At 33.8% G+C, this 23,354-nt stretch overlaps 1 protein-coding gene across 3 annotated transcripts in view; it reads right to left on the reverse strand.

Annotated features, from left to right (window-relative positions):
• LRCH1 (leucine rich repeats and calponin homology domain containing 1) overlaps positions 1 to 23,354 on the reverse strand; it is a 114,066-nt gene that overhangs the window by 30,658 nt on the left and 60,054 nt on the right. For 2 of the 3 annotated variants that reach the window (XR_007776642.1, XM_050970240.1), the window contains exons 4-15: positions 22,805 to 22,910; positions 22,180 to 22,316; positions 20,843 to 20,970; positions 18,916 to 19,000; positions 14,581 to 14,686; positions 13,364 to 13,476; positions 11,811 to 11,878; positions 10,678 to 10,764; positions 7,767 to 7,803; positions 6,931 to 7,044; positions 5,575 to 5,622; positions 4,318 to 4,390 (exon numbers count right to left, since the gene is read on the reverse strand). Coding sequence is in view for 2 of the 3 variants with exons in the window: in XM_050970240.1 (XP_050826197.1) it covers positions 4,318 to 4,390; positions 5,575 to 5,622; positions 6,931 to 7,044; positions 7,767 to 7,803; positions 10,678 to 10,764; positions 11,811 to 11,878; positions 13,364 to 13,476; positions 14,581 to 14,686; positions 18,916 to 19,000; positions 20,843 to 20,970; positions 22,180 to 22,316; positions 22,805 to 22,910 (1,102 nt within the window). In the remaining variant the exon portion in view is untranslated. The remainder of the gene's footprint in view (positions 1 to 4,317; positions 4,391 to 5,574; positions 5,623 to 6,930; positions 7,045 to 7,766; positions 7,804 to 10,677; positions 10,765 to 11,810; positions 11,879 to 13,363; positions 13,477 to 14,580; positions 14,687 to 18,915; positions 19,001 to 20,842; positions 20,971 to 22,179; positions 22,317 to 22,804; positions 22,911 to 23,354) is intronic. The other variant, XM_050970244.1, reaches the window with a different exon arrangement.

A 23,354-nucleotide genomic window follows, 5' to 3' on the forward strand; every position in this document is an offset into this window, starting at 1 on the left:
CTATACACTACCTCTGCTCTAAATGCTAAACCATAAAGACAAATCAATTCAAGATTGCTGTGTAGATCTAAAAGCAACTAAACCCATTCAAATATTAGAAGAAAGTCCAAAGTAAAGTTTCAGTAAGCACAGAAAGTCCCTCTTTTCTAACATTCCCAACTAATATTCAGAAGGAATTTATTCCTGTAGGATTTCTCCTTTCCACAGATTTGGAATCTGTATTAATATGACAATAATTCAGACTGTGTCATATAAAATTTCACCTTAAACTTCTTTTTAGAGTTCCACAGCTCTCTCTCTTTAGAATTTCCCAAGGTTGGGTCACTGGTTCTGGCTATTTTGACACCAGCTGAACTTCAGAGTCAGCACAACTTAAACTCTGAGTCAACACTAGGTAACAGTACACAGATTTATGGCAAAAAGTAAACAGTCTGACTCTGGTAGCAATTGGGATTCTCAACTGTGTATTTTCCAAAGTACACAGATAAATGCAGTTAGGAATGAAAACAAATATCCAGAGATAGAAAGACAGTAATGAGTACTCAAATGAGAGAAAAACACTGTCAAGTTTCATTGATCATTTTATGTTCCAACTAACTTGAAATAGAAGCATGTCCAGCATAGATACCAACATTGTGCTTAAAGTTCTTTACAAGTCACCCAAACTGAAGGCACTAGATTCACAAGTAATGCCATGCTACGTGAACAGTTGCAAGGGAACAATTTTTCACTTCAGAATACGAAGTGCTTTGTGACTTCGAGTTTTGTCAGTGCTTGCTTCAGCCTCGGACAAGAGAAATTTTTTTGTCTTTGTTGCTGTCACTTTTTTCAGCAGAAACTAAGAAACACAGTGATGTAGAAATGGCACAACACAAAGGAAGAACAGCTCTTGATTGCAAGATGTATTAGAAGCTGTTCTAATGTCTGCTTCAAGCCAGACTTGAAGGTCTAGCATATTAAAGATAACAGAAGACCTTGGCAACTCTCAATTTCAACAATTAGCACCACTTTGAACATTTTAATCAATTCATGGATGAAGGAGGGAGAATTTAAATTTATTTGCTATTTTGAGCGATTCCTTTTCAGAGAGCTAATGCACTTCCCAAGAGGAAGAACTAAGCTCTAAGAAAATTGTTTCTGTTCAATGGGATTTTTTATGATTTTCAAAATTAATATGAATTTGAAAAGTCCATACTCTCTGAAAATATTTAAAATACAGAAGGAAATAATCTGAAAAATTAAAAAATCCTTTTTACATTCAATGTAAACTTCTGACCCTTGGAAAAAATCTTTCATGAAATGTAAACACATTCATTACTTTTCAAAATATTTTCTTTGGGTACTTTGGGTTCTGTCAGCCATCAGATATGAATTTCCCCGATGTTTTGCCTAGCTTAAAAATTAAAGTATAAAAGGACCTTCAGTCCTGAACACATATCAGTATGTATTAACACAGAAGCTTAAGACACTGTGGTTTGTTCTCTGGAAGCACTTATATTTGTGTGTGTACTTCAAAAAACTGGAATCTTTACCACAAGTCTAGAATAGTTTACTTTCACCTTTCCAAGAGACATAAACCATTATAAAATTATGAGGAAGATGGAAAGTCAAATAGAAAGCAACATTCATTTTAAATAGATGAAAATAAACACAGAGAAAATAAACTCTCAAATTTCAGAAAAAATACAGTTGCATATATTTTCATTGAAAATTTGCCACTATTTTTTCCACTGAGCATGGTGGACACATTTTAGTTAGAACACTTCAATGTCCTTTTAATGTTGCACTTGGATTTAAGAGATTTATAGAGCCAATTAATTCAAATGGAAGCTCTAACAAAGTTAAATGGCTAGAAGTCATTAGAACTATTTGACTTCATTAGAGCTTACATTTCCAGTAAGTTTTAGCATTTCCCTGAAGGCCATTAAGAACTGAAGTGAAAAAAGCCTATTAAAATACACTACAAACTAAGCTGAAAAAGCTTCCTGGGTCACAGAAATGCTGGACCTCTTCGGTAGCTCAGGTCTATGACAATAAAGCAGTATATAATTAGCAAGTACAAATTCCAGCCAGTGGTAGAATGGTTCAAATGCATAAAACTTGTACAAAGTTTTAAAGGAAGTATAATGAAGAAACTACAGACCTGCCAAGAAAAGCAGCTTTAAAAGGAAAAACATGTAGGCTTCACAAACATGCCAGTATTCTCTGACATGTACTACTTCCATCTGTAAGTATTTCTTATGTGTTAGCAAAACAGCAGAAGATGAAACAATATGCAGTTTTACTATGCCTTTGCAAGGTTTTATTTTGCTACATGGTGCTACAACACTAATATACTGTATTTTTATCTGAAACTGGAAATAAAGTTTTACTATTTCCAAGTTCCCTTATCCTACAGGGTATAAATTTAAGGTAAAATGACTGAAGCTAGACATGCTCAGGTGAAAAACTGTGCAGTAATGGGTCTATCTTAGTGCCTGTAGTACCTCATATGGAAAAGAAAACAAATTCACATTATCAAGTTTAACACAACCACAACGTGGCCAAAAGACACTCCACTATTGGCATGCTCAAAGATTTTAGAATATATGAACTTTAATTAGTATAGCGCAGAAAATCAGCATGGTCTAACCAATTGACTTTGGTATTCAAAGAGACTATACACAGCTGCAATATATAAAAAAAGGATGAAGTGCAGGACTTGTACACATCTGGTCTTGAATCAAGGGATTTGGGAGATTTTGTTGCAAAGATTGCAATCCACTCTTTCTAGAAATTCTCTCAAAAAAACTGTCACTAGGCTATTTCACCTGGACCTACTCTAGTCATTAAGTATAAGAAACTCCGGCACAGTATGCCAAGATTCAAAAGTGCATGTTAAACTAACGCTTGAACAAGAAGTCACAGTCTTGCTTATTCTTCCACAAAGCAACTTCCAATCCCCAGCAGATTTCATTGTGGGCTCAGAACACAGCCCACATCCTGTGAAAGCAGCAACATGGCCTGGGCTCATTTCGTTTTTTGTCCTGACAGTGATATTGCAATATTACTACTGGACTATGCAATATTACTCAATGTTTTATTTTCAACAGATCCTGAAAGGACCCATTTGCTCATCATTTAACATGTATTTTAAACGTATGTAGAAATATCAACATTTCTAAATCATCAGTAACAAGAAAGACTGAGTTTAACATTCCAACCACCAAAGAAATGCAGTTGAACAGATCTATCTAAATATATATCACAACTACATGAGAAACTTGAAGTATATTCCTTCATAAAAACAGCTTTCTAATACTTAAAAAAAAATCAAACAAAACAACAAAAACCAACTAAATCTATGGGTACAATTTCATAAACATTTTCACAATGTTTCACCAGCAGTTTCACAAACTGCTGCCATTGTTACCAAGTATTTTGTTATGGAAACTACAAGCTTGTAGGGGTTTACCATCACTTGATTAAAAGCATTTGTGGTGAATGAGAGAAACCAGAACTATGGTCTTAGCATGCTGAAACGTACTGAAAACCTACAGCCACTCATTAGAGGTGATATGGCATGACTTAATATGGATACCTCCACACAGAGAAGACAAAAACGGAATTAAATCATGTCGCTAATCCAGTTTTTAAAGGAAGCTTCTATCCAAGCCCTCAAATACATCTCTAAGTTTGGGAGGTTTTTTGTTGTTACTTATTTTTAATTTTAGTTTGTTTGTTTTCAAATAAACTGCTGCTTGTTAAAAGACTGGTGGTTATGTAGCTACAGTGCATTGCAAATTCATTGAACTCAGTTGCTGGCTGAAGTAAAGATGTAACCTTTCCACAATGCATGATCTTTACTCAAGCCTAACTACTGACAGACTCAATGAAGTGAAAAATTTTCAGAGCAACACAAATGTTTTCCAATATAGCCTAGTTATTCACATATTTAACTGAACAAAATCTAAACTGTATCACCACATGCCAATCAAGCAAACAATCTTATTTCTATTAGTATGTCAGCACAGATGATAAATATGTATATGTATATAAAATATGTGTAGTTATATCCAAACACATTTTTAATATACATATAACTTTAAAAACCACCCAATTTACTAGTAATGGATGAAAATTGATCCATAGATAATGTGCCAAATAAAGAACTTTTACATTCAAAACTAGAGAACCTTAAAATGTTCTAAGCTTCTTCTAACTGTATGGAAAATGTTACATTGCTTACTTCTTAAGGGGGAGAAATAGAGATATCTAATCATAACAGAGATGTAAAAAACCCCAAACCAGTACACACAAACTGGTTTCTCACATTACCTGATCGTGGCTTCAGGCCAAAAGGGATTGCGGTGTTTGTAGTAGGAGACATTGCTGGACTTTTATCCTTATTCTGTTTAATTTGAGAACATACATCAGAGTTAGAATAACACCCAGAATATATCTCAGCATATCTGACCATGCAAAAATAATACTACTGCATGTTATAACTATTCCCATAACCTGATCACAATATAATCCCAAACCTATGATAATCTCCCTTTTTTATTGCACCCTATTTCTCTGTTAGAAAAGATGGGTTTCTGACAAAAGACAGCAAGATATTCCCCCTAGTTATAAATAAGCACAGTTATTTATCAGTTTTCTCCCATGTCATCACTTGGTTCCATCAAACATACATTTTGTGGCAGAGTACATTTGAAAAAGCAAAGCAAAGGCATGTTTTTTCCTTAGACATGTTTGTTTCTTTCACAAAATTAACTACTATTCTGTGTGGTACTTTTCATTCAACACTGAATTTCTGTGTCAAAAAAAGAAAAGAGGAAATTAGGCTTATGCCTCAGAGCAGGATCTCGCCTGACCCTGAACTAGGCTAAGAGTTGCAGCAGGAAGAATGGAGCAGCATCATACCACCAACGGCAACACAGAAAGAGTCCTATGACCAAACCCCATAATGGGAATCCCACTTAAAAAGTGATTCCACTGGGAGCTGGTAACTACAGAATTCCCATCACCAAGACTGGTGGCTGGGTGCTCACAAATTTGCAATCTGCTTATGCCCAATACAATATAGAGAGAGAAGGCTTATTTCTGTACCAAAAAAAAAAAAAAAAAAAAAAAAAAAGGTAAATAATCTCCATTAGGAGCTCCATATGGTTTTTGCCTTTTTGATCTTCCAATGAGATTTACACTAGAAAGCTACAGAATCAATAAAATTAGATTCCTCTCTGAAAACTAATCAAGGACATGACAAAACTGTCCAAAAAGAAACTGCACTGAAATCAACAGAAAATCTTGTTGAACAAGGAAGAATTAAAAAAAAAACAAACAACCTGAGTCTGAACAGAAAAAATGTAAAAAATTAAATGTTTTATACTAAACTGCATAACTCTGAAACAAACTGATCAGAAAGCATTTCTTTATACCCTAGTAAATCTCTGAGATGAGAAGATTAAACCACATGCCAAGCAAACCACATATTCGTTTCTGATGTCAATCTCAGTCATCAGGTATGTTTCATTTAGTATATGAAAAATTAATATAAAATATATAAGAGACAAACAAATGACATCTTACCTCATTGTGAGAGGTCTGACCACTTGTGTTCCAAACAATTAGATCATTCTGCATGTTTGGAAAGTAAAAAAAAAAAGAAAAGACAAAAAACATTTCAGAACCTATATTAGTGACACACTGCAATGGGAAATTTTACTAATTATAGTCAGATACACATTAATACTTAATTTTGTTTCTGAAATGAATAATTTGCATGAATAATAAATACTTATATTGCTAGCTGAAGAACTTTTTTTAAAAGTATGGGGAAACAATTCACACAGATTTGTCATTAATTTTTTGCTTCAATACTAAGGGAGTATAAGTGCATTTATAAGATTTTAATGTTTGTTGGTTAAAATGCAGCATATTCCTTTTAATTAAACTATCACAAAGGTTTCATTTGCAAATCTAGACTTCCAAAACAGATTTAAAGAGAGAGGTATTTGGTAAACAATTACATTTATAATTACAACATAACATACCTTTTGTTACTACTTCTGTTACAGTTACATAGGAAACATGTACACCACATTGATAAATATGAAACAAAATCATTAATTCAGCAGTGATCATAACTCAGCAGAAAGAAAACTGGCGTAAGTAAATTATAATTCAGTCCAAAACAACTTCCCTAGGGTCAATATTTTTTAATTGACAAAACATGGAAACACAAGAGAGCACCTGGAACATTAGGTCCCAACATTCACAGAGCTTTATCAGAGCAGTATTTGATATTATGATGAATATACATATGAATATATACATATGAATATTTGAAAAGCATCAAGATAAAGGAAAAAAAAACTATTTCCAGATAGAACAGACAATATTAGGGTACTGCCAATATAGACAGCATCTTCTGTAATTTTATTCTCACCATGTCCTTATTTAAGGTTTTTTTGTAGCTCTTCATTTCTGGATCATTACGACGTACAAATCTTAAAATATTTTCAAACTTTAAAAATTATCATCACAACATATATACAGTCTGTTTGCAATATTAAATACAATAAAAAACCTGCTGTTAACATAAACTTAGAAAACTACAAAAGAATATTTGGGGTAAGGGGAGAAAAGGAGCCAGGTACTTCATTTTCTTGAAGATCTAACTTTGAGACAACATTTTTTCCAGCGGAATGCAACCCCTGCAACTCCTATGCTTTTATTGGATATATTTATTATATAAGTTCTTTCCAAAGGGATGGGTCTTAATCAACTTTCCATTTACAGTCAAACCTTGAGATTCATGCTAAGCCAAAAAAAAGCCCAATCTCCACACTGGGCCTAAAGCCATTATCTCCACACACAAATTGACAGAATGCAATGATCCATTCCAAATGTTTCCACATTTATTGCATCAGGACACTTCCATACCTGGCTCAATGACCATTTTTCACCCTGTTCACAAGGTCTTGCTTCAGGCTTTGCTTTCTCCATAATCAACTCCCTCCTCCTCTGGAATTCCAGTTCCTCTTCAGAAATTTCTCTCTGTAAGGTAAATAACTCTTCTGTCTGTACTACTGGAAATAGATTTTTTTTTTTTTGGCATAGCATTACCTTGAAGTATTTATTACAAATACTGTGATGAAAAGCAGACAGAAAAGCAAATAGATACTATGTAAGTGCTGTTCCAGCACTAACAAGTGGACAGTGTAAATCTAAACCAACTACTTCATAGAAAGCATCATTTCACCGGACAGGATACAGAACAAATAATAAGCAACATATATCACACTGTAAAACTCAAACCCCATACTTTAACTATACTCTCTGTAACTATAGTGACAGTACTCTAGAAAACCATTAATATTTATTTTACAAATTATTTTGGGGTTACTCTTAATGAATATACTGTTTTCCTAAACCAAAAGGTGGAGATTTGGTGTTGGGGGAGTCTAATGGTAGCTGACGATGCATAGCTGAACTGACATACAAGGAGACAGGATGGGGAAACTAAAATGAAAAAATAACAGATAAACACAGAAAAACTTTACATCTAGAGAAACCAGACACACACAGAGACAAAAATAAACAAACTAACCCCAGATAAATTCCATAAATATGTTAAAGAAGAATTAGCTTTGCCCTTCAGCCTACTTACTTTTTACCTTCCCTACTTGGCAGATTACCAATTGATGAAATTGTGGGTTCATTTTCTGTCTTTCCCCCCACCCCAGAATATTTTGCAATTATACACTCATTTAACATACCTGACCAAGAGAAGACATGTCCATCTGTATTTGACCACTATGCATAAAGACAAAGGCAAATATGTAATTCATTGTGCAGCGACTTAACATGATGCATCTAACAATTTTTTTTTTTTCTAAAGAAGGTATATAAACACACTTTACTGTAGACTCATGAAATTCTAAAACTGTTGCTGGTTCTGTGGGATACAGATTCACAGCACTGCTCTCTGAAATATCCATGCTTAATCTGCAAGGTTTGAAATAAAAACATTGTACTGGGCTATAACTTTGTCAACCATTATGTTCAATATTTAATTTCAAACAAATATATACACTAAATACTTTTATAGTTATCATTTTTACCAGTTCAGTGTCACTTCTTAAGAGCTTTTGGAAATGTCCTGATGCTTCAGTTCAGTCTGAAGCATCATTCATGATTTCATTTGCAAAGTACCACCCTGAGCAATGGTTTCTATCAAAACAAAAGGACCTGTTTATTACAAACAACCATGCTGTTATCAAGAAGCCTGCAGATTTCTGTATTTCTAACCTCTAGAACGCAGTGTTCAAATAGAAGCCACAGCTCTGCCTAGATATTTCCACTTAATTTACAGTGGCTGAAAAAAAAGCAGTGAAACAGAAAGTGAAAGAAAGCAGGAAATATAGGAAAGCAAATATAGAAATACAATATAAACATCGAAAATATTGAAAAAGGTTGAATTTGAAATCTCTTCCCAGAAACAAAATGCTGCCTATGTGTAATAGGGTATGCAGATTTAAATTCTGCAGAACACTGGAAACAGTAACTGGACAAGCATTTAACAAGTTTAGTAATCATACCCACTAGCAAAAACAGCCTGAAAGAATTCCAGCCAGTGCACATTAAGCATACCAGAATCACCAACGGCTCCAGCCCCTACAGTGTTTTCTCCTAAAGGGCTTTCAGTGTGAGATAAGGATTGTCCTGGATAGAGTCAGCTATTACAACCAGGTTACCTTGACTAAGCCACCAGAATTATACAGATGCACAAAGCAAACTGGAAAAAGTTAAATCTAGAGCATGTTAACAGTTGTAAGTTAAAAGCAAACACAAATTTAGTGCATCTTAAAATAAGGAGCAACAAAAGTATTTACATTCCTTTCTGGACATAAAACGTCTTGAGTATGAGAAAAAATAAATTCTCACACTGCTTTATATAAAACACGTATAAAACAAAATGGGATAAAATCCAGTAATTATTAAAAAAAATTCATGAGGAGCCCATGGCTCAGAGGACTGAAAGTCTATGGCATCATTTGACAAGTACTGGGTACTCAAATTTATCTTGTTGCTTAGGACTGGATGCTAAAACACAGGAGATGTACATTCAAAAGCCTATATGGTGCTCAGAAAATTAAATATAAATGCTCATATGATAAGATTAGAAAAAGAAAAGTACAGCCACAAACCCCCCAACACGCTGTAAAAACAACAGTAGAGAAATACAGACATACATGACACGATTAGCCACTTCTAAAAGTAATTTTTGAAATTTACTGTAGTATTACTAATGAAAGTATATCTGTGTGTAAACAAAAAATACATTTTCTGTATTTTATTGACTGTCTTGATTTGATAGAAGTACCGAAACATGTAGGAAATATTAGGAAAATGTCTGGAAACAAAAAAAAAAAAAGAAGACAAAATTTATCAGGCTAACAACAAAAATATTTTCTAGTGTTTTTTCCAAAACAAACACTTTCCTTTTTTAACTACAAGACTCTTCCAAAAAAGTAATAAGACTCATATGAGATGCAGAAGTAATGGTACTAGGAAGCTAAAGGAACTAAAGAGATTTCCTAATTGTTTATTTCCTAATTTTACATTTTATTAAACCAAAATATTTTTGATTCAAGTATTTAGTGTATGATTCAAACGTTCATGTATTCTTTCCATGATGAAAAATAAAACCAGCTGTCTCTTTAGAAATACTAGCAGGAAATAATTTCTGTCCTAAAAGTACAAAAGTCTGCTAAGGTGAAAAAGCAGTTCAAAACAGGCATTTAAAGTAAAGAACAGTGTAGTCACAAAAGCAAGTAGCTATCAAGGGAGGAAAGAGAACCAAGCATACTTAAGGCTGAAGCGACATGGAGATTTCCAATCTTCAGAGAAATGAAGCTGCAAACCAGCTACTTCATAGAAGTAAGAATTAAAATGAGTTTTGAAATGAATTTAATTTCTGAAGGTGATTACACTAAGAAAAGCAATAGCAAGCATCCGGACAGAGCTACAGGCACCACTATTGTCATACTTTTCCAGTAGGGCAATCACTTGCTTTCTTTTAAATACTTATTCTTTTGTTTAACCACAGTTCCAGAGCCATTCTATGTGACTTTGGCCACTTAAAATGGGCATCTAAATTATAAAAACCTGCCTTCTGTAGTCAGGGGAAATATAAATAACGTTCTTTGCCTCTTCCTTCTTTGGATTTCAGAAAACTAAAGAAACTCCACCACTAATTCAGGCACCTCCTTTACATGCTTCATTGAATTGGCATGATGAGGGCCCAGAAGCCCTTCTTGTTCCAACAATATATACCAAGCATGAGTAAGAGGAAAATTTATAGTCCCTAAAAGAAATGTGACAATCCTAGACAAAACTTCAGATAATCACAATAGGATACATGAGATGACTGGTTAAGGGGTGTCCTCAACTCTGGTTTCTTTTATACCTTCTTAATGTACTGGGAATCTTGTCTAGATACTCAATAGAGAGTTTAAGTTTCCTTCTTAACTACCTTGCACATACTGGTATGCTAACAAAGCACTTGGTAACTCCAGAGAGCTTTCAGCTGTCAGTTAAAAGAGAATTCTAATGTAATTCACAAAAAAATTAAAATATATTACATTATATTATTATACTACTATATATCAGCTACTGTAAGCATACCTGTTGGAATCTTGTAATAAATCTACAGCTTCTCTTAGTTGTTCTATCATTGCTATATCAATAGTTTGTTCTTCTGATAAATTTATTCTATAACAGAAAACAAAAACATTCAAAAAAAAGGTACAACGGCAATTATCATGGGTAATCTGAATTTCAGTGTGAGGTCCACCTTCCAACTGGCATGCAAATACTACAGGGGGAAAAACAGCCTCTCTGCACACTGGGATGTGCTGAATTTATGGATAAAGAGCTCCTTCTGAAAAAAACTCTCCAACACTTTGTCCTTAACAAAGCCCCCAGTCTAATACATACATACATAAATGTGATGAAGTAAAACTTCTAGCATTCAATTAAACAGAATGACTTCTAGAGCTGAACATTTATTTACCAATATCTGACTCTTAAAGGCACTCATCCCATGTACTATTTCAGCACAAACAGTAAATACAATGAGTTTTTATAAGGGCCAGATTGCTTTCTTTTGCTTTTCAACATTTATAGTTCTTTTTGGGGATTAGAAATATAATCTCCCATTAGTTCTGCCAATAAGGCTATTTCAGAAAGTATTTATTCTTTCCTCCCTTCAGGTTTGGGTCTTTTTTTAATACCATATAGCACTACACTGTTCTGATGAGTGACAACTTTACAGTACAGTCATGTTGAATTTGCTTTCCTTATGCACTTAGCAACTGATGTTCATTTTTTCCACTCTGAAATTAATATCTATAAACTTATGATTGCTTCAAGGTTAAAATTATGACAAGTAAGAAAAAGAATAAGATATGTTTTCTAATAAAATTGATTTTTAAAATTTACATTAAATTTAGATCTTGCAAGTTTTGATTTTTTTTCAGCAATGCCTTTAATAAACAAAATATCTAAGTACCGAATTAAAAAAGACTGCATTCTACACAGATAAAAGGTATTGGGGAATACAAATTAATTAGTTGTAATATAACATCCACTCTATTTAACAATAAAACGTAAAACACTGAGCACACACAATATGCAAGGCTATGTTATTGTCTTGCCTCCAAATCTACAGAATTATTAAACAGCAAAGTCATACCAGTCCTGGTCAAACGAATAAAAAGACATAGCTAATTATTAATAGATAAATAAAAAATACTCACATTTCGTCTGCTTGCCATTGCGTGTCCTCTTCTATTCTCAATAATTCATCACACTCTGCTGCTCTGCTCTGTAAGCAGACAAAAGCGATAATGAGAACCGAACTTTGCAATTAAGTAGGCAGATAAATTTCACTTTCCGACTCAGCACTGACCTAATTTATGTAACATTTTAGGTTGGCTGGTTGAAGCAATCCAACACTTCGGCTCCATTCCTTACTCTACCCCCTTTTAAGACACTGATTACAAGATTTTCTGTTCAGAAGATTTTATTGAGGTCAACAGCCCTTACCCTCTCTTAACTGTGAAAAGAAAGTCAAGCAGCATAACAATTCTTTGTTCTATGTCCCAGATTCCATTTGTGACTTTCTGGCATATAGAAACAATGCTTCAATTAAGCACGATCCCAACTCTCCTTCTCCTTGCTCTCCTACTGCAGCCAGATTTGTTTACAAAGCAAGGAAATTCCAAACATGCAAACAGTGGCAATTACGTACTTCATGCATAATTATTAACAGGATTCATATTTGACAATTTTGACAGCCATGAATCATATCTTTTTTAAAAGGAACAAACTGGAACAAAAGTTGCATCCAGGAATTCATATCAGTCAGCCAGTTATTTTGGGTTCAATGTAGTCAAATTAGATATCCCACACCTATAAATATGAAGTGCTACTTATTTGAAAACCTGAATCTCTTTTATGCTTCCACTTGGTGCTTTGCAACTCTTTCATTTCAGACAGGCAGGAGCACTGAAGTAGTTCAGCTGCCAGTAAAGACAAAGCTCTCTGAATGATTATGTATTTGTACTTCTAGAGAAGAAACAGGAGAAAACAGAGGCTTATCCTCTTTTGTGTCATGTGTTTGGCACATCAGTTGCATCATCCTGTACCAATAAATTCTACCCAATTCTGCTGTATGTGGCACTGAAGAGTATACCAGCTTCTCTAACACTCTCCAATGATGGCCCATTTCCCAGTGACAATCCCTAGCAGAATGAATAAAGCCATTCTTTTTCATCTTTCTTCACCTTACAGGAATCAAGACCATGATAGTTTCCTGTAACAAGGGTACATAACATAAGGCAACAAAAATGCGGCACTTATTCTAGAAGGTGATTTGATATAATTTGTCTTAAAGGATCTCTCAACTGCTACTATAATGTTTAAAAAATTGAGAAAATGTATTTTAATACCATAACATTACTTCAAAACCTTAGCCACCACAGCTAACACAAAGTCATCTCTCATTTCAGCAATAAATCACTCGATTCAAAATATAAAGCACAGAAAAAACCTGCCATTTTCCTTAAAGCCTTAAACATAGTTAAAGGATAACTCTCACATATCCTAAACAGAGTTCTGGGTAAATTGTCCTAGATCAATCGTAGTAATTTTAAACCTACCTGTCCATTTTTGCTTTCTGTATTTTTAAAACAGTATCAGCTGCAGTCTCTTATTCATTAAAATATCTGCTGTTTATCATTCCTGTTTACTCTGCACTTATGAAAGTAGCAGAAATATTTTCTCCCACTTAACATTGTCACAAACTTGCCTTAATGTAGGTCATAAATTCAGTAGTAAGAGTATCATGTTCATCAAACTGGTTTCCTGTTTCTCGTGATTTATCACTGACAAACGTGTGAGAAGATCCTTGATGGAATTCCACTAGGAACAGCAATGGAAAAAAAAATTGAAGAATTATTTCAAAAATGAAGTTTAAATTCACATTAAAAACTTCAAACAGGTTAAGATCTTGTCATTGCAAGCAGTGATACCAATTCATTTCTAGGTTGTAATAAATCCATTCTCTGGGTATACACAGTTGTATATCAGAAGCACCAAAGCAAGCATTGAAGGAGCCAGTCTTGAACTACATCAAGTCTGTCTTGCCAGTAGCAATATAAGAACACAGCTGGACAACTGTGCAGCATTTTAAGAAATTCAGATGTCTTAGGCAGTGACTTGCAAATGAATGCAATTTCAGAGTTACCATGCTGTAACAAACCAAACATCCAGCAAAATTATTTAGAGCCTGTCCCAATCTTTTGCTTATGTATACTATTTCCAAGGATATGATGCTATGATTTACCCTCTCCAGTTTGCTAATAAACACTGTAGAATAAAATCCTGTAATCCCTCTCTTCATATTCTACCAAATTCTGGCAAGTTCTCCATGGAACTTCATTAAAGTGGGTAACACTGAGGATATGCCATCTCCTATTCATGTGGTTTCCATATGCAGCTTCCTGATTTCATTCTGCCATTTATCATTAGTATGTGCAGAACTTGGAGAACTGTTGTTTATCAGTACATAGTATAATTTAGAAAAAATAAGTTACTTTAAAAAAATTGGATAAAATTAGATCTCTCACAAAATACAAAGAAATTTACTTGTTTCCAGAGGTGATGCTGACTGACTAAAAAAGCTTTATGTATAAACTAAGTCCAGCTATAGAAATAGACTCTCTTATTGCACTTTGATATTAGCTGAAGGATAGTATGGCTCAAACCACCTTTAACTTTTTTTCCCCCCGTCAGAATCAGATCTTATTAATTCTTGAGACAAGGTGTAGGAAGTTTTTTGGAATTATTGTTGAAAATTACTAGACAAACTCAATTCAGTATAGTAAAGATTTTCTAAGTAACATACTTTTTTTCATTTTTAGACAACTGCATATGCATGCCCAAAGCCTTCTGGGTAAGTAGGCAGGCATGGAATCAACAACAGAATTTCCCTGTATTTAACTTCCATGGTTTTTACATTCCAACCTTTTCTTGAGTTAGCATGGTGACCTGAATCATCCTTTATAATATGATCTTCTTCCACAATGTCTGACATTGGAACATTAAAGCTGATAGTATCTTCATCAGATGGCTAGACAAAAAAAAAAGAGAAACACTAGTCCCAGCTCAAACCAAGAATGATAAAAATGTACATGTTAACAAGATTGCTCACCAAAGAGCTGCAAATTATGATGGAAGAGGATACCAGAGCATCTAACATAACCACATCCTGTTGTAAGAAGTTGTAGTCACGCTGAATATATCCTCACATGAGGTTTGCCAGGTAGAACAATTCACATGTCCTCTTTTCCTGTCTTACTCATGGCACTAGTCCTCTCCTTGCACTGACACCACTGCAGTGTACTACTCTCTGTGCTTCCCTGGGGCAGCTGAAAACTACAAGGGCCTCCTTGCAGCCACCAAAGTCTGTAGAAACACTGAGCCTCATATCAGAGCCCTTTTTTTCCTTTCCTTCCATGACTCTTCTTCCCTGCTTTACCATGCAGCTTCTGAACTGAATGCCTACAGCAAGCAAGATCAACAACAAGCAAGGCACCATCTTTTATTTATGTTAACTGACAGAGCTGAAAAAAAAAAGCATAGACTCTCAAGTACATTAGCTTTTTCTGACTTAAAAGCTCACCCATTTTTCCAGCTCTGTTGGCTGGTACACTAAAACACTTGTATCTAACAAACATATCCTGTCTATGACTTTGCAGATAGCTGCTGCTCAAGGAAGCACAGACACAATTCAGCTCAAGACCACTATGGCTGTTTCTCTGCAGGGCCAGCAGTGACCTGCTCAAGTGGGACCTGCTCACATCCTCTCCTGAGGTGAGCTAGAACAAAACCACAGTTTGCAGAAGAGACCAAGTTTTTATTCCTGCTCCCCTGAGACAGAGAACTTACCACTACAACTTTGAACTCAGCCTCAGAACTTTGCAAATGTATTTGCAGAAAGTCCATGAGTGTTGCTCATTCTTTAAATGCTCTGTGTTTCTGTAACTTGCTGCTCTGTGCATACATTTTCCACACATGTATTCTGTAATTACAACTGATATAATACCAACAGCACTCTGTTCTATATCCTTGAAAATTCTTTTTAAGGAAATTATATTCCCCATTTTATCACTTCAGACAATTGTAATGAAAAAGATCTGTTAATGAAATATATTACACATAATCAGTTATTTAATTCTTGAAGCTAAAGTTTGTGATAAAGGATGGAGCAAATCCAACTTGCTCTTAAAAACTCCAAAGATACACGTGGTTTTTCCTATTTTCCAAGAATACCTTGGACCCAAAACACATAAACATGGACAATGATGAATGTTCTTTCTGATTAATAAAGAAATCAGAAAGAACATTGCCTGTTATTAACTCTATGAATTCACTGGCTGTATTCTTCAGCTTAAGGAGAACAAAATTAAGGAGAAAAAATAGTGTTCGGGGGCTTCATAAAGCCTTTTCAAAATAAATTTTGAATTTTAAAATTAGTGTTTTTTTCAAATGAAACTCTAACAGAAAATAAATGAGACTCCAAGTACCCTAAGCACAAAAGTCTTTTAGATCTGAAGCAATGACGATCCAACAACTTTTAAAAAATAAAAATAAGATAGGTACAATATAAATTCAGTCACACAATAAAGGTTACAGTGAAGTTCCTTCTCTTTCAGGCTGTATCTCATATGACATTTAAGTACTAAATTTGATTATTCTAGATCGAAGTTGATGCTGTGTTAATTTTTCAACTATCCTTTGAAAATAGTACAGTAAAATGTTCTACACACTTTATTAGAAGTTTTGGATCCAAAACAGGTACAATATTTTTTCTTACCAAAGTAACACACACTTTGAGGAATGTATTTTTGGAGTGTTGGTATAAAAAAAAGGAACGGACCATTCAATTTGGAAACAAATTCCTTTCAGGAACTACAGAATTCTGCAACTAATTTTCCAGGTGTTTCCTGCCACTATACTATGAAACAAAAACTATCCAAAGCAGCCTTGGATAATACAAAAGTATCACTCCTTCACAGGTGAAATACTGTATCCAAGTTCCTTCTTCCACAGTTTTATTTTTTATTGAGACAGCAAGAGAAGACAATAGACAAATCAGAATCAAAAATACCTAACATTATTCTAAGACAGAACTGAGATGATGCACTTTGAAAGATTCTTCACATATATTCCTGTTGGTACAAATGCGTTATTCATACAGGTAATAAAGCACAGACACCTTTCTCGTTTCATTCTAATGAATTTTACCAAAAGGAAAAATAAGGCCAAATGAAGGGAGAAAAATAATCAAAATGCTGTATTTTTCCTAAAAGATGAGGTAAATGGTAGACTGCCTTAAGGCAGAAATTGCCTTCAAGTTGCAATGGTCAATTTTACAGCAACGCTGCAAGATACCTTTCACTTGAAGTGCCCTGGATGGCTACAGCTGGGAAAACTGATGCTGTAGGGACCCTACAAAGTCCAAGAGACATATATAAACTGTTCATTTTATCAAGTACTCCCTCTTCTGTGTATTCATCCAAAGTCTATTAGTAAGCTTCCTAAAAACTACATTAGTGTTCAAACAAGTGATTCACTTATTTATTAAGTTACACATGAGAAGTGATATTGTAGTATTTTCAGTAAAATAATAGAAACTCAATAACCACTACCTATGCACTGAACAGTAGTTTATATTCATAAAAAAACCTCCAGAATCACGTTTTAATGATTATGATTGAACATTTAATGTTCATCCAAAGTTCAGTATGTAACTTTCTGACTGTAATTAACAACACATGTGAGCCTGAGAGAGACACAACACATGAGAGCATCATGGTAGTATTTTTTGCACAATTCCCATGTGTTACACAGGTATTAAAGGTCACATCAGAAGGCAAGTGCGTGGTAAATTTACTACCAAATACATTTGGGATTACTCATCTCAGCATCTATTTCTCCTTATAAATAGAGTAGCAGTCAGGTGGTGATAGAATGAGCAAATCGTTCTTATATAAAAAAAGTTTTATGCTATTAAAAATGTATTGGTTCATTGTTGGTAATATTCAAAATATTTTTTGCAGTATTTCAATTGCTACCTTTTGATTACAGGTAGCATGATCTATTTTCTAAAGGTGATATTTATAGCTAAAGAGGAAATCCTGGGATAAAAGTTTCATTAACAAGCCAGCTGAGCTTCAGGAAGAGTAAGACTGGCAAAATGGTTTGTAAATGCTTCTGAACAGACAATACTCTTACAGCTACAGGCAAACCATTAGAGATTTGGCTAGAATTCGTAACAATTCCACTTCATTTCCATCTACCATGAAACTTGCCCAAACACTTGGAAATTCACATGAGATTTTTTAATAACTATTGTATTTAAAAGACCAATCAGTGAGTAACTGGATTCATGTTCAGTTTGCTACTGACTAACTATAAATTCAGTACCTAAGCTTGAGTCTTCATATATTTGTTTCAAAACAAAATGCCTTTTCCTCAAAGGAGGACAAAAACCACTAAAGAATCAGTGTAAAACTATTTTAAGTAGCAAGAAGATCATCCTTTTAATGTGAGGCCTTTCCCATTAAGTCAGACCACAAATCCCATTACTGTATATTTCAGAAAGATAATAATCACTGATTTATACTGCTAATTATTTACTTATTTATCATTATCTACTTAGTTCAACTCCACAGGTTTAGTGCCCAGTTCAGCTAGAGTACCTTGGGACAAAACCTCTGTGAATCAGTTCTAACTGCTTAGGGCAACACTGGTCCCACAAAGTGAGACAGCAGTTCAGTCTGACAGTCAGTCAAACAGCAAAGTTCAGGAAAAGATCTGAAGGTTTAGTTTCAGCTTTGCCTAGATGCCAGAATATTTAAACACATTAAAATCTGCAAAGTTTCTGAAGTTTTTACGCTACAGCAATGTTCCATTACCACATCACAGAACATACTGAGACTGGGCACTTTAAATTCCCAGCAGGAAAGAGTAACCAGGCAAAGAGAAAAATATGTGAGAAGTCATCACCTTGTAACCTGTTACCATGTTTACTTTGCAGAAAACAGCAGACATGAATTCTGGTTTGTTTCTTGTTCTCTAGATTATGTAAACTGCCAGAAAACTGTAGAGGATTCACTATTGATAAGTCTGTAATCATCTGGAAACAAGAATCTCATGCCCACTCCAGACAGTGCACAGACAAAAAAAAATTAAAAAAAAACCAAAAACAAAACCAAAAAACCCACAATCTTCTTTTATCTTTGTTAAAATATGAGTGCTGGGAGAGTAGTTTGACACAAAAGACAGGTAACTTACCTCTGTTGCTGACAAACGTTTATCACCATTATCACTACCAACACCTGAATCTGAGTCCTTTTTACTTGGATAGATGTCATCAATGCTAGACGTGAATAAAAAAAATTAAAAATCAGTAAAAACCTATCATAGCATTTACATTCAAATTCTGTTCTGGTTTCACTTAACTCTGAGCAAATTTCAAACTATTCCTAATGGTAGAAGGTGAAACAGCCTAGTACAGTAAAACACCAAACATTTAATCTGGTGATGATAAAATAGATCAGACTGAATGGCTACTCAGCCTAAGGATTAATGAAGCAACAGAAATAATCTGCTACTAGCTTGCTTTTGTCTATACACTATGCAAAACTGCTTAGTTACTAGCTAAGCAGGACAAGATTGAAGCAATTTAGCCATGGGAGAAGAAACCAAAATAGTAAAACTCAAAGCGGAGTCAACTGATACAATTGCAACCACTGATCCATTAAAACAGAACTCATATCTCCCTAAGGCTTGAAATAATTATTAACCCAGAAACCTCCTTTTGTTGTCTTAAAATAGATCTTGGAATTTAGGTTTTTGAGAAAATTACTGTAACAACGGCAAAGGCGCTCTATTCTGGTTTCATTACCCAATATGACCTCTACTCATTTTAAAGGGCACTATTAGATGCAGTACTCTCATCACCTAATTTTTTTTTTTTAAATACACCTTATATCCCTTTATTTGCTATCCTGAAAGCTGTGATACTGAATTCAGATTGACACAGCAATTTAAGAAAGGAGCTTTATCAGTCTTAACATGAATAAGATATCTGATTAATTAATCCTAATCTTAAATTACCTCTTACCAGTAAACACTGAAGATTGTTTTGCAGAAACTGCCTTTGGAAATCTACTCTGTACCACCCTTACCATCCTCTTACCCTAACCTGTATTCTTCAATATGACCAAAATACCAGACAGGACATGACATTCCTGTCAATTTTTTTGTATACTAAAAGAACAAAACAGAAAACCAGTCAGTGTTTCCCAAATGGAATATCTACTTTTCATCCTGGATTCTTCTCACCTTTGACATTTATCTGACAGAAATTCACACAGGGATCTCCAAAGGTACATGGACAACAACAATTTGAGTCAAATCTTATTGAGAAGACTGAAAAGGAAATTCCGTAACAACTTGTTTTTTTTTCCTCTCTGGATTTTAGCAGTAACATCTCTACTATTATTCATATCAACACTTTGTTTTCATTGAGTATTTATCTTCAAAGATATCATACTTTCTCTGATTTGTTATATTACATTGCCTTTGTTAGCAGAGAAAAACTGGGCTAAAAGCTTATTTCCAACCAGCTATGGAGATTCTCATAGTAAGGAGCTGCTTTTTATCTGGTTCCTGTCCTTAAACTATGGCTCAAGATGCCATTTCCTACAAGTCTGATATGAGACAGAAGATTTTGCCTCATTTTGCTAACAAATCAGCAGACTTCATTTAAAAAGCATTCGAGCAGTTCTCTTTGTTTAACAGATGACTTTGGATGAGTTAAACAAGATTAAAATGTCACAAAAGTGCAAACATACAAATCGCATATAAATCATAAAACACATCATAAAACAACACATGAAATTAAATTTAATGTGTAGATAGATACATTAGGTGTTGGCTTGATCTAACTACCATCTGATTATTTTCAATGTATTCCAGGAGCCCACTAGAAAGAGGTTAGATTTAAAGTAAGGTTCACTTTTAAACTCTTAACTAATGTGCTGCTAACTTTAATCAGAATTGATTTTTAATTTCCTGAACTCTTACGGGGATTGCATTAGAATAAAAGTAAAACAAATCTCCGGGCAAAGTACACTCTAAATATCATCTAAAGAAACAAAACTGTGGAACATAAAGATAAATACTATTTTATTGTTTGTTAGACTTTCATACATACCTCTCTTCCACAGGTTGTGGCAAATGCTGTGGTTCAATAGCATTAAGATACAGTGAGTCTGCTGTTTTAATCTGACAGGCTTGTACAGTCAGATATTTGAATATATGCACCTTACCCTTTGTACAAATCTGTGGGATAAGGAAAAAAATAGGTTTATAACTGGAATTAAAAAGCAATTTATTACAAGTGTCACTTAGTATAAACCTCCCTGAAATTCAACTAATATTACAAATTTCACTTAAAAGAAAATAGATTTTTTTAATTACTAAGTACTTCAATTACATACTCAATTATTTGTGTGTACCAGTATAAATCCCCTCAGAGACTAATACAGAAAACCAGAAAATAATGTATTCTTCTTTAAAAAAATCCAAACAAGCTTCTAACTCAAAGACAAAACATTAAAATATATTATATGGCCTATTACTAACTATAAATAGAGTAATTAATTATTTCAAAATTAGTGTATCATGACATTTAATTAACTAGTGTGCCCTTTATATTCTTGGTCACATTGTTTTTAATAGTGTCCAAGCATACTTATGATGGAATTCACCTTCATTTTAGAATTTTCTTTTTCTTTAAGTGAACACTTCTTGCTTTGTATTTTTTAGTTTAAAGGTAGCATCACTATTAATTATGAAAAGCATTTCTTCAATGTTGAAATACTTCAGAATTTTTATTACAACTGTTGAGCCAGAACACTTGTGGCTTTGAGACATGCAGCTTGAATCTACTGTCCACTAAGTTAACAACAACAAAACTGTCCTTAAGCAGCAAACATAGGTTGCATTCATTTATCTTTATTACTCAGAGTGGCCTACAGTTCCAAAGCAGAGTTTTATTTCTTTGTGCATGACAATCTATGACCTTACACTATAAAGTGAAATAAATTTCACACAGATTATGTTTTAGACTATTTAGGCATATCTTTCAAGTTAAAGTTAGCAAATCACTGGAGAACCTTCTAGAACTAGATTAATTTACCAGAAAGAAAAATTACCCAGGAAATTTATCACTACTGTTTTTCAAAATTATACACATATTCCATCGTTAACTTTCATATGCAAATAGAAATCACAAAAATTAACTGCTATCAGAATGGACATCTTCTAGATGTGTGTTGGTTTAAGTGCTGTACAAATTCTTACTGAGAACAGAGGATATTTTTTATGTCTTATTTAGATACATCCTATGTCTTATTTAAATATCAACAACTATCAACAGTATGTGATGACTGAAATTCAGAAGCCTGCAATTGCAGAAGGTGACATTTTACGCTCTAAAATGTGTTAGCAGCCATCCAACATTAAGGCAAAACTTAAATTATTACTTACTTGTGCTGGTGGAGATTGCAAAGGATTATTCTCAAGCAGTAATACTTGTAACTGCAACATCTTTCTAAAACAAATTGGAATCACAAGCACTTTATTGCAGGAAAAGTCAAACTTTACTAAGGGAAGCTGTACTAGTTCTAAAAGTAAAAAAAAAAGGAGAAAAGGTGTTATATCTGTTTTTATTTTCCGCATAAAATAAAATATTTTGAATAACCCTTCTTTTGCATTCAGGAAAAATACAAACTCAGGGAGGAATAAGATCAACATTTACTCCATTTTATACTGTGAAATTAAAGTGTTGTTAAACAAGTGACAAGAAATTCGAAAGCAAATACTTCGACTTTTTTTTTCCCATGAAACTCAGCTGACAGTTCCTATATTGCATTCAAACATTTGTTCAACTTAAAAGTTGCCTAGAATCATAAAGATACATGAAGAAACCTCACACACTGCTCTTCAGTGGATTCCATTGAATACTATATTCTGCAGACCCAAATGGAATAAATTTGAACACAATAGCAATAGCTGTTTTTAAATAATACCTATTTATATGATTTAAAAATACTTTCAAAATTATATTAAGAAGAGCTACTGTGAAGATATTTTTTTGTTCATTTGCTTTTACCTTGGGGTAAAACTTCGAGGTAATTTCTTCTGACATTCAGTTCTTTTAAAGATTTCAGCTGTCCTATCTGCTGTGGCAAAGCTGTGATTTCATTACAGCTGACATCCTACAGTAAAACAGTAATAACAAATAATAATGAACTTTCAGCTCCTACATGTTCACAGTTAATATGCTATTATCATTGTGACATTTTATTAACCTGAAAAAATGCAACAATCTATGTCCTGTAGTCACAACAAAATAAAAAACACATAGGAAAATGTTTGCACATTAGTTAAAACCAGAGCAAATTGTTATTTGGAGAACAAGTTAATTTTGAAAGTTAATTTAATTTCTATAGAAATACTCAAAACTACTTACTTAACAAGTTCTATTTTCTTCATCTGAAGAATTTGGTATAGTGATTATATAACCACATATGTTAGGAGGAAATGTAAAAACACTAGTGTGTGGATCTGAATTTTTAAAATAGTTCTTGTTCTTCTAGATGGAATATTTCAGCAAAATAAATAATAGTAATAATAATAATGATAGTAATACAGCAATAACA

This window comes from Serinus canaria, chromosome 1 (genome assembly GCF_022539315.1).
Source record: "Serinus canaria isolate serCan28SL12 chromosome 1, serCan2020, whole genome shotgun sequence".
Classification (NCBI taxonomy): domain Eukaryota; kingdom Metazoa; phylum Chordata; class Aves; order Passeriformes; family Fringillidae; genus Serinus; species Serinus canaria.